This window comes from Palaemon carinicauda, chromosome 8 (assembly GCF_036898095.1).
Source record: "Palaemon carinicauda isolate YSFRI2023 chromosome 8, ASM3689809v2, whole genome shotgun sequence".
Taxonomy (NCBI): domain Eukaryota; kingdom Metazoa; phylum Arthropoda; class Malacostraca; order Decapoda; family Palaemonidae; genus Palaemon; species Palaemon carinicauda.
In genome coordinates this window covers 156,128,198-156,140,716 of record NC_090732.1, presented here as the reverse complement: position 1 = coordinate 156,140,716, position 12,519 = coordinate 156,128,198, and the positions used below count along the sequence as shown (strand labels likewise).

General features: G+C 45.0%; 1 protein-coding gene across 1 annotated transcript in view; it reads left to right on the top strand.

The window, feature by feature from the left end:
- The window catches only part of LOC137646046 (U3 small nucleolar ribonucleoprotein protein MPP10-like), a 157,390-nt gene that overhangs the window by 19,308 nt on the left and 125,563 nt on the right, over positions 1-12,519 (top strand). The window contains exon 2 of the mRNA XM_068379193.1: positions 4,902-5,043. Within this exon, the coding sequence (XP_068235294.1) occupies positions 4,902-5,043 (142 nt within the window). The remainder of the gene's footprint in view (positions 1-4,901; positions 5,044-12,519) is intronic.

Below are 12,519 nucleotides of genomic sequence, written 5' to 3'. Positions count from 1 at the left end.
CAGTCTTTGCAGTCTCGACGTGACGTCGTCCCCTCGACTTTTTCTGCGGCTCCTTTGCAAGTTGATGTAGCCTGTCAGGCTTTGCCGCCTCGTCATGCTGAGTTTTCTCCGTGTCGCAAGACTTTACCTTTGTCAGATGATGTTCCTTCTGATGAAGAAGATGATGATCCCCTTTCAGCTAATGTTCCTTTGGGGATTCAATCAGATGGGGAGGAGCCTAGGGTTGTCCAGCAATCCCTTGACTTTAAAAAGATTATGAATATCTTTAGAGATGTTTTTCCCGATCATTTTGTTACTGCGGCTCCACGTTCGCCGCCGTCTGAATTTACTTTAGGCATGACTTCATCGACTCCGTCGTTTACGAAGTTGGTTCTCTCTCGCTCTTCTAAGAGAGCCATGCGTTTGTTGGGAGACTGATTAGTGACCAGAAGAAGTTTAGGAAAGTCTTCCTTTGCCTTTCCCCCTTTTAAATTGGCCTCTCGTGCGAGCGTCTAGTATGACACAGGAGAAGTTCTCGGCTTGGGAGTTCCTGCCTCTGCCCAGGGAGACTTCCCAAGCCTTGTAGACTCTCCTCGTCGTCTAGCCATGAGACGCTCGAAGATTTTCCGGTCTTCCACAGAGCTGGATCATCTCCTTGAAGGATTCCGTGCCTTCGAGGTTTTTAATTTTTTGGATTGGTCCCTGGGATCCTTAAGTAAGAAGGTCTCTTCATCGGACAATGATGTTACTATTCAAATAATGTCTTGCATGGACAAGGCCATAAGGGATGGCTCTAATGAACTGGCGGCTACGTTCACAGCAGGAGTTCTTAAGAAAAGAGAAGCCCTGTGTTTTTTCTTTCTGTGGGGGTTACTCCCTGTCAGAAGTCAGAACTTCTTTTTGCTCCCTCAACATCTTATTAAAGATATTGTGGCATCTCTTGCTCTAAAGGACACGCACTATTTGGTGGCCAAGACTGCACGCAAGGTTTTGCCTTCTTCTTCTCATGTCAACAAACACAAGTTTGACATGCCAGCAGCAAGGTTTATTCCGCCTTTTCGTGGCAGAGCCCCCAGTAGGGGAAATTCTCGTTCCGATAGCAAACGAGGTAAGAAGAGAGGATCCAGATCCTCTCGTGGCAGAGTCTGACTGCCCACGGCTTCAGACAGCGGTAGGGGCCAGATTGACGAACTTCTGGCAGGCCTGGGAGAAGAGGGGTGCTGACCGGGAGTCTGTTTTGTTGCTGAAGGAGGGTTACAAAATTCCTTTTGTACGAAGACCTCCGCTAGTGAAATTTCCGATAGACCTCTCTCCCAGGTATTGAGAGGAGACAAAGAGACAGGCTTTGCATCATCAAGTTTCTCTGTTGTTGGAAAAGGGGGCAGTGGTGAAAGTCTCGGACCTTCAATCCCCAGGTTTTTACAACCGTCTCTTCCTGGTTCCGAAGAACACAGGAGGTTGGAGGCCAGTGCTAGATGTAAGTGCTCTCAACGTGTTTGTTGTAAAAACAAAATTCAAGATGGAGACCACCAAATCTGTTTTAGCAGCGGTAAGAGAGGGCGACTGGATGGTCTCTCTCGACCTGCAGGATGCGTACTTCCACATTCCGATTCATCCGAACTCTCAACATTATCTGAGGTTTGTGTACAGGAAGGTGGTGTATCAATTCCGAGCACTGTGCTTCGGCCTCAGCCCTGTTCCTCTTGTTTTTACAAGGCTCATGCAAAATGTAGCAAAGTTTCTACATTTTTCAGGGATCAGAGCCTCCCTTTATTTGGACGACTGGTTACAGTACTCAGGGCGTCGTCCCTTCATCGCTGTCTGGAGGACCTCAAATGGACTTTGGACCTGACCAAAGAGTTAGGTCTCCTAGTGAACGTGGAGAAGTCGCAACTGACTCCATCCCAGACTATTTATTTGGGGATGGAGATACGGAGTCGAGTTTTTCGGGCTTTTCCGTCTACCACAAGGATGGAGCAAGCTCTGCTCAAAGTCCGTCACTTGCGAGAGAAAAGCAGTTGCTCTGTGAGAGTTTGGATGAGCCTCCTGGGGACTCTTTCGTCGCTGGAGCAGTTTATCTCTCTGGGGAGATTCAACTTTCGCCCTCTCCAGTTTCACCTAAACCTCCATTGGAACAAGGAGAAGGACTTAGAGACAATCTCAATTCCAGTCTCCGATCCAGTCAAGACCTGTCTAGCTTGGTGGGACAGCAACATCAGACTTCGGGAAGGTCTTTCTCTTGCGATCAAGAACCCAAACCATGTGTTGTTTTCAGACGCATCGGATTTGGGTTGGGGAGCGACACTGGACAATCTGGAATGCTCAGGCCTTTGGTCTGCAGACCAAAAGAGTCTTCACATAAACTGCAAAGAGCTTTTAGCAGTCCATCTAGCTTTAAGGAGTTTCGAGAGTCTGGTTCGAAACAAAGTAGTGGAGGTGAATGCAGACAATACCTCGGCCTTGGCATACATCTCGAACCAAGGAGGCACTCACTCCCACTCCCTTTTCGTCACCGCAAGGGACCTTCTCACTTGGTCAAAAGCTTTAAACATCTCTCTTTTGACGAGAATCGTGCAAGGGGAGATGAATGTCTTAGCGGACTGTCTCACCCGAAGAGGACAGGTGATTCCCACGGAGTGGACGCTGCACAAGGATGTGTGCGAGAGACTATGGGTGACATGGGGTCAACCCAACATAGATCTCTTTGCGACCTCTCGGACAAAGAGGCTCCCGACTTATTGCTCTCCTGTTCCAGATCCAGAGGCGGCCCACATAGACGCTTTCCTACTGGACTGGTCTTACCTAGACATCTATGCCTTCCCACCATTCAAGATCCTAAACAAGGTGCTTCAGAAGTTCGCCTCTCACGAAGGGACCAGGTTGACATTGGTTGCTCCCCTCTGGGCCGTGAGAGAATGGTTCACAGAGGTACTTCTATGGCTAGTAGATATTCCAAGAAGTTTACCGTTACGGATGGATCTCCTGCATCAGCCTCACGTAAAGAGATTTCATCAACGCCTCCCCGCGCTTCGTCTAACTGCCTTCAGACTATCGAAAGACTCTCTAGAGCTCGAGGGTTTTCGAAGGAGTCAGCTAGAGCGATCGCGAGGGCTAGAAGATCCTCTACCATCAGGATTTATCAATCTAAATGGGAGGTATTTAGAGACTGGTGCAAGTCCTCCTCTATTTCCTCTTCCAGTACCTCTGTAGCGCAGATTGCAGACTTTCTGCTTTATCTGAGAAATGGTCGCTCCCTTTCTGCATCTACCATTAAAGGCTACAGAAGCATGTTAGCTTCTGTTTTTAGGCATAGAAATTTGGATTTGTCTAATAACAAAGATCTCCAAGACCTTCTTAAGTCTTTCGAGACTTCCAAGGAGCGTCATATTTCTACTCCTGCTTGGAACTTGGACGTGGTCCTTCAGTTCCTTATGTCAGACAGGTTTGAACCGTTGAATTCAGCCTCCCTGAAGGATCTTACCCTCAAGACTCTTTTTTTAGTGAGCTTAGCTTCTGCGAAAAGAGTTAGTGAGATACATGCTTTTAGCAAGAATATCGGCTTCTCCGCTAATAAAGCAGTATGCTCACTTCAACTTGGTTTTTTTTAGCCAAAAATGAACGACTGTCTCGTCCATGGCCTAAATCGTTTGAACTTCCCAGTCTATCTGAAATTGTTAGGAACAAAATTGAAAGAGTCATGTGCCCTGTAAGAGCTCTTAAATTTGATTTAAATAGAACCAAAATGCTGCGAGGTAATTCAGAGGCTTTATGGTGTTCAGTTTAAAAGCCCTCCTTACCTATGTTGAAAAATGCGTTATCATATTTTATTAGACTTTTAATTAGAGTGGCTCACTCTCATTTAAGTGATAATGACCTGAAATTGCTTAAGGTTAAAACTCATGAAGTTAGAGCGGTGGCAACTTCAGTAGCGTTCAAACAAAATAGATCCGTTAGAAGCATTATGGTCGCAACCTTTTGGAGGAGTAAATCTGTTTTCGCTTCACATTATTCAAAAAATGTCCAGACTCTTTATGAGGACTGCTACACGTTGGGACCATTCGTAGCAGCGAGTGCAGTAGTGGGTGAAGGTTCTACCACTACATTCCCTTACTCCCAATATCCTTTTTTTTTCTCTTGAAACTTTTAATTTTTTGGGGTTGTACGTGGAGACTAAGAAGTCTTCCGCAATCTTTTGATTTGGCGGGTGGTCAAACTTGAGAGCGCCCAGATCAAGGGTATTGATGAGGTCCTGTTATAGGGGGTGTTCACCCTAAATATAACAGCTCCTAGAAGTCTTTCAGCACCCTGAGTGGAACGCTGGGCTTCATAAGGATAGCGGACTAATGAGGCATAGTAATCATCAGAGTCAGCTTCCTTATCAGGTATATATACTTAAGTTTGTTTTTTGGATAATTGTCAAAAACTCTTGAGCTTATATTCCTTTAATGTTTTAATACTGGTCTCTACCCATCACTATGTGTACGGAGTTTTTCATCAGCATTATTCTTCACAAAAAGGACTAAAGTGGGAAATGCACACATGAGGAGAGACGATGTGAGACTGAGGTCGAGTCTTCTAGAAATGGGGTGCTGTGCTGTGTGGAGAGGGAATGGGCGTGAAACATGTCGAGGGCAGAGAACCTCAAGTCAGTTTGAAATCGTCAGGCCGAGAGAGTACTTATCACGAAACTGTGAATACGTGATTTTTTATCTAATAGGTTATAGGATTCTCTATTACCAATGACTGAATCCTTGAAGACAGAACCTGTGATTAACGAGGTTCTGAATGTACCATAAAATGTTGAAATATTTTCAAACAATATCCGTACAGTAATATTTTTATGTATTGTAAGATGTGTAACACTGCAACTGATTTCTTAAGTACTGTTTGATGATATTAATGTCTCTTATCTCTTGTTTCAGACCTAATGACAAACATCATTTATGGGCTAACCAGATCGGAAAGTTTTACAATTTTGTGAAAGATGAAGAAACAAAATACAGCTTACCTGCATCAGGTGACACTCTTCCTTCTTTAAACACAGAAGGTTTAGATGCGGAACAGGTAAAAATTTACAGCCCCCCTATGTTCTTTTCATTGTAAAGACTGCATCACTTGAAATTTGTTCAGTACTTTTTTGTTCCTACACGAATACAAGCTCATCTTTTAATAAGTGTGTGCTTTTAGCAAAACTGCAGACGGCAGTTAAAACTTTAATGATGTGGTAGTACAGTACGTACTGCTGTGTGGTGGGAAGCCCAGCCCACCTGACAGGCCACATAGCTCTCAATTTTCAATATTAATCTTACCCGATGATCATGTAGCTGTCAACTCTGTTGCCCGACAGAAATCTACGGTCGGGATACGCCAGCGATCGCTACCCAGGTGGGGGTGTACTCAACAGCGCCATCTGTGAGCAGGTACTCAAGTACTTCTTGTCAACAAGAACTCAATTTTTCCTCTGTCGTGCCTCCGGCTAGACCTACTTGGATACGCTGTTGATTCTCGAGTTATTGTTCACGATTTGGTGATGTATTTGATCTAGAGTTTAGCCTTCGCTATTCAGGAAGCTTTATCATTAGCTTAGCAAGCTTTTGGAATTAATTTGATTTAATTATGGTGACGAAGAGAGTATGGACTCTCTTTCACTTTTAAATGGCCGACCCTTCCCTTAGACGGAAGTGTTGGTGTCGAAGAGAGTATAGACTCTCTTTCACTTTTAAGAATTTATGCTATTTTAATGTTTTTGAAAGAATTTCTTTGATAGTCTCGTACTTTTTCAAAGTTGAACTAACATTTTGTTTAGTCTCCGCAGTTGTTGACGTTCAGAACGTTCAACTTGCGCTCTATCGTTACGATAGAGAGAGAGTAATTCACGGTTTCACGTTGCAGTAAGAGTAAACCGATTCTAGCGTTTCGTTCATTCTTTCTTAGCTTAAATGGTTGTAATTCTAATAAAGGAACTTTTTATTTGGGAAACCTTTCAGTTTTTTTCCTTTAACAAATAATATGTTTTAACGATATATATAATTGGGCTCATCTCTCAGGTTCTAAGTCAAGAGAGAGAGAGAGAGAGAGATAGAGACGGAGGGAGAGAGAGGAGGATAAACGTTTCGTTCAAGCGGGTAACGTTGTTCTCGTTTTTTGCTCTTCTCCCTAGTCGATATAGGGGAAGAAGGTAAAACGTTTCTAGAGTTTTATTCTTGTTCCCAGGCTTTATGCGGTGAGAGATTTTAAACGTAGTTTATTTGATCTAGTGTTTAGTCTCTTTTCCAGCCACTGAATTCTTTATCTTTATTTATGTTTTTCTGTTACATTGTAATACTGTTTTCGCAATTACTACCTTTTAATGAAGGATAGGATTGCGTGTTTCAGGTACAAACCACTTAAAGTTTCGAGTTCAGTGAAATAAGTGCAAACAGAAAATCAAAAGTGATAAAGTGATATGCGCAAAGTGTTACAGTGTTGCGTTCGAGGGTTCGTCTGTTCGTGCCAGTTGTTCACCTAGTCCGATACCTCTTACAAGCTCCCAAGCCCAGGGGAGAAGTAATGTCGAAGGACTTATGGGTTCCTCAAGCCTTGATCGACGAACAGACGTTTCCCTCCGTGGTTTCGGGTGTATCTACACACGTTGCCGACGTGATCACCCCACCCACACAAAGACGAGAGAGCCCATTTATTCCTCGTCTGCGGAAGAGGTTTCTCGCAGAAACCATGGACCAAATCTTGCAGCTTTTAAGTGCAAGTCGGTCCCTTCCGCGCAAGTCCAACGGCCTAGGTGTAGCCACTGGGTCAGTTCGGACTCGCTGCAGTACGACAACTGCACACCTCCTAAGAGAGGCTAGGTGGTACCGCAACAGGCAGTAACTCCGTCTGTTGCCGCACCAGCTGTTTTAGACCCTCAGTCACAACGGACAGTAGCTCCGTTTGTTGTTGTCTTTCATAGACCCTAGTGGTCCATGCTGCAGACTATACAGTCTCAGCTTGCTCCTTCATGCAGGAGTATCATGCTGGAAGGTTGACAATGCAGCCTGTTAACCTACAACCCGCCGAGGTTGTGCGCTCAGCAGATACTGCGGCTGCCTGCTCCCACCCTCCACCTGTGAGAGCTCCACCACCGATGCGCAGTCCACCCTGCCAGACGCATGTTCTTGCTGCACCATCTGCTAACATGCGTGAGCTACCGCATCAGCAGTGGGAAGGTTCTGTAGAGCTGCCGGGTTCCAGCACTATGCGGCATTCTCCGCAGCCCATGCAGCATGCTCTGCATACCTTACAGCATGCTCTGCATACCTTACAGCATGCTCTGCATACCTTACAGCATGCTCTGCATACCTTACAGCATGCTCTGCATACCTTACAGCATGCTCTGCATACAGCATGCTCTGCATACCTTACAGCATGCTCTGCATACCATACCGCATGCTCCTCAACCCACCGCAGCCCCTCCCACGCACCAGCACTCTGCTTTTGTTGTTGCCAGCTCCCACTCTCCGACTGCGGAGAAGGTTGACGATGCACCCGTGGGCCTACACCTCCCACGGTTGTGCGCCCGGCATGGCTTCCTGCTCTCACACTCTTGTTGTGAGAGCTCCTCCACCCATGCACAGTCAACCCGGCCAGATGTATGATGACTCCCACACACAGAGCACTCCGTTGCCGTGCGGGAGCTACCACAAGCTGCCGTGTTTTGACACGGTGTGTCAGCCTCCGCAACGCACTGTGGTTACCGCCACTCGCCAGCAGCAAACTAGTCAGGCAGGAGTTGAGGCTTCCCCACACAAGTGGTTGCCAACTCACAAACTGTCATGCAGTTACATGACGTTGCCTTCTGGTCTGCTACTTATACACCAGTGCTGTATGTCCTCACGCTCCTGTTGTGGTTGACAGTTCAGTTTTTGACAGTTCACAGACTGTCAAGCAGTTTCATAACGTTGCCTTCTGGTCTGCTGCTTTTGCACCAGTGAAACCCTCACTGAGAGAACTTAGCTTTTCTCGGATATGGTTCCTGTAGATGAGAAAGTGCTGTTCTCCCTCCTTCTGATATTCCCTTGAGGACTCTGTCATTTGGAGAGGAGCCTTAAGCTGCTTAGCCTCCTATGGACTTTTATTTAAGCATAACATGCTTCCAGGGAAGGTAAATGGTTCCGCTTCAGTCGCTAACCCCGTCTGTTGCCACACCTGCTCCCATAGACCTTGGGCTTGGTTGCAAGACATGCAGTACAAGCTTAGTCCTTGATAGAGGATTTTTTACGGACGCTGAGGTATCCTACTCACGTCCGCCAGTTGAGATGGTTCCTCCACCGGTGCGACCCAGTGTGGGTTGACAGTCGCACGTTGATGTTATGCTACTCTCGGAGGTGGTTGTGGACGTTCAGTGTGTCACTGGGAAGACGTTCAACAACCAGCAGAGGTGTCTTGTTGTGACGCAGTGCGGCAACCTCAGCAACCCGATAAGGGGTTGTCTGTACTACCCAGACAGTCTAGACAGTTTCGGGTTGTCTCTGTTCTTCCTCGCTTCCCCATGGTTGACAGTTCACAGACTGTGCAGCAGTACCATGATCTTGTGTCCGGCTCCGTCACGCATCCACCAGTGTGACCGGATTCAGCGAGTCAGACATTGCCCACTCCGTTGCCGTTTCCTCATCAGTTTCGGATGAGGAACCTTCTGATGAGGACATGGCTGAACAAGAAGATCAATCCCCAGCCCTGCTATCCATCCAGAAGATGCTGAAGAAGGAATACAGCCCTGTCAGGCTGTGGATGAGTCTGGTTAGGACACTGTCATCCGTGGTGCATTTGGTGTCACTTGGAAGACTACACCTTCGTCCTCTTCGGTTTCATCTAGCTCTTCACTGGAAAAGGACAAGACGCTAGAAGCGGTCTCGATCCCGGTTTCCGGAAGATAAGTCTGGTCTAACCTGAGGAAAGGACTTTATCAACCTTTTATAAGGTCTTCCCCTGACTGTTCAGACTCCCAACCACGTTCTCTTCTCAGACGCATCGGACGTAGGCTGGGGTGCGATCTTAGGCGGTAGGGAATGCTCGGGATTATGGAACTCGCGTCAAAGGACAATGCATTTTAACTGCAAGAAGCTTCTGGCAGTAAGTCTGACCTGGAAAAGCTTCAGGTCTCTCCTTCAAGACGAAGTCATGGAGGTCAATACGGACAACTCCCTGCTTTGATGTTCATCTCCTAGCAAGGAGGGACCTACTCTCTGACATGGTGCGAGTTCGCTAGTGACCTCCTCTCCTGTTCAACAGGTCTAGACTTTTCACTAGTAACAAATTTCTTCCAAGGCAACTTGAATGTCTTAGCAGTTTGTCTCAGTAGGAAGGGACAATAATTCCAACATATTGGACCCTCCACAGAGATGTATGCAAGAGACTTTGGGTCACCTGGGGCCATCCAACCATAGATCTCTTCGCAACCTCGATGTCCAAGAGGCTCTCAATACTTTGCTCACCTATCCCGGACCCAGCAGTGGTTCTTTTAGATGCCTTTCTACTAGATTAGTATCATCTAGATCTATATGCATTCCCTCCGTTCTAGATTGTCAACAAGGTACTGCAGAAGTTCGCCTCTCACGATGGGACAAAGTTAACACGCGAGAGAATAACTTACAGAGGTACTTCGATGGCTAGTAGACGTTCCCAGAACTCTTCCCCTAAAGGTGGACCTGCTACATCTGCCTAGCGTAAGAAGGTACTCCAAGGCCTCCACGCTCTTCGTCTCACTGCCTTCAGAGTATCGAAAGACTCTCGAGAACTAGAGGTTTTTTCTAAGGAGGCAACCAGAGAGATTGTTAGAGCAAGGAGAACATCCACCCTTAGAGTCTACCAATCGAAGTGGGATATCTTCCTAAACTGGTGCAAGTCAGTATCCGTATCCTCGACCAGTACCTCTGTAACTCAAATAGCTGACTTCCTCTTATATCTGAGAAAAGAGCGATCTCTTTCAGCTCCCACTTTCAAGGGTTACAGAAGCATGTTGGCATCAGTCTTCTGTCACAGAAGCATGTTGGCATCAGTCTTCTGTCACAGAGGCTTAGATCTTTTCAACAATAAAGATCTACAGGACCTCCTTAAGTCTTTTGAGACCACGAAGGAGCGTCGTTTGGTTACACCTGGTTGGAATTTAGACGTGGTTCTAAGATTCCTTATGTTAGACAGGTTCGAACCACTTTAATCAGCCTCCCTGAAAGATCTCACCTTTAAGACTCTTTTCCTGATATGCTTAACCACAGCTAAAAGAGTCAGTGAGATTCATGCCTTCAGCAAGAACATCGGATTCTCATCCGGAACGGCTACATGTTCTACAACTTGGTTTTCTAGCCAAACACGAGCTGCCTTCTCGGCCTTGGCCAATATCGTTCGATACTCCAAACTTATCATATGGTTGGTAATGAACTAGAAAGAGTCTTATGTCCTGTAAGAGCTCTTAAGTTCTTTTTAATAAAAAAAAACCTTTACGAGGCCTGTCTGAAGCTTTATGGTGTTCAGTTAAGAAACCATCTTTGCCTATGTCAAAGAATGCTTTATCCTATTTTATCAGACTGTTTATACGAGAAGCTCATTCCCATCTGAATGAGGAAGACCAAGCTTTGCTGAAGGTAAGGACACACGAAGTTAGAGCTGTCGCAACTTCCGTGGCCTTTAAACAAAATAGATCTCTGCAAAGTATAATCGACGCAACCTATTGGAAAAGCAAGTCAGTGTTCGCGTCTTTTATCTTAAGAATGTCCAGTCTCTTTACGAGAACTGCTACACTCTGGGACCATTCGTAGCAACGAGTGCAGTAGTGGTGGGGGCTCCACCACTACAATTCCCTAATTCCAGAACCTTTTTAATCTTTCTCTTGAAATATTTCTGGGTTGTCCGGAAGGCTAAGAAGCCTTCCGCATCCTGGTTGATTTGGCGGGTGGTCAAATTCTTTCTTGAGAAGCGCCTAGATTAGAGGTTGTGATGAGGTCCTTTAGTATGGGTTGCAGCCCTTTATACTTCAGCACCTAGGAGTCGTTCAGCATCCTAAGAGGACCGCTAGGCTCAGTAAGGAAGACGTACTTAAAAAAGGCAGAGTAATGGTTCAAGTCGACTTCCTTACCAGGTACTTATTTATTTTATGTTTGTTATTTTGAATAACTAATAAAATGAAATACGGGATACTTAGCTTCTTTGTTAACATGTATGCTGGTCTCCACCCACCACCCTGGGTGTGAATCAGCTACATGATCATCGGGTAAGATTAATATTGAAAAATGTTATTTTCATTAGTAAAATAAATTTTTGAATATACTTACCCGATGATCATGAATTAAAGAACCCGCCCTTCCTCCCCATAGAGAACCAGTGGACCGAGGAGAAAATTGAGTTCTTGTTGACAAGAAGTACTTGAGTACCTGCTCACAGATGGCGCTGTTGAGTACACCCCCACCTGGGTAGCGATCGCTGGCGTATCCCGACCGTAGATTTCTGTCGGGCAACAGAGTTGACAGCTACATGATCATCGGGTAAGTATATTCAAAAATTTATTTTACTAATGAAAATAACATTTTTCTCTCAGTGGCTGAATGGTACAGATGTACTTCTGTTGCCCTCTACTAATTGTTTTCATCTTTTGATTTTTCTTTAAGATAATTTTATCATTAAATGTTCATCAGCGAGAAATATTTAGGACAGATTTCCAGATAACTATAGCTGGTTTAACATTTTATCTATAAAAACCTGCTAAGATTTACATTCTTGTTCCTGTTAGACAGTACTGTATTTCTGTTGGCTATTTATTCTCTTGCTTATGTGGCCTGTAATGTTGATAATGTATTCTTAAGGAGGATGGTAATCCCTAGAAATTGATGTACACTCTTGGAGGAAAAAGTTTTTATGGTGGTCAGGTGTGAAGAAAGGCGCTGCCATTCTGCTTTGTTCAGTGTTTTCCTGGATGGGACATCATCTTTCTCCTCTTTTTGAGGCCAAAGTGCTCCCCTTGGTCCTTTACCATAGAGTCTCCCATTAACAACGTCCAGATCATATTTGGCCGCTTCAGTATCTTATAAGTGGATCACTAAGGTAATTGGCATTTTGATTTGTCACAAACCATGCATGTGTGTATGTTTATGTTTGGAATTACCTAATTGATATGTCTGTGTGTAATTCTTGAGGTATCAAGTGACAAACAATTACAGCATCAACCATATAATCTAGTAATGTTCATTCGGCTTCTCCACTCTGCCTGATTATGCCGTCTACCCAATACTGCTAATGTTGTTGGGCTAAGCAGTCAGTTCCTTAATTGTTAAAGACATGATAGCCCTGCGAGTAGTGAAAAATATTCTGATATAACCAGTTTCTGGAACTTTCTGGTAAGCTTTTTTATTATCCTGTTTGGACTGATCAATTAGATGTACAGTGAACCCTCGTTTATCGCGGTAGATAGGTTCCAGTCGCGGCCGCGATAGGTGAAAATCCACGAAGTAGTGACACCATATTTATCTATTTATTCAACATGTATATTCAGACTTTTAAAACCTTCCCTTGTACGTA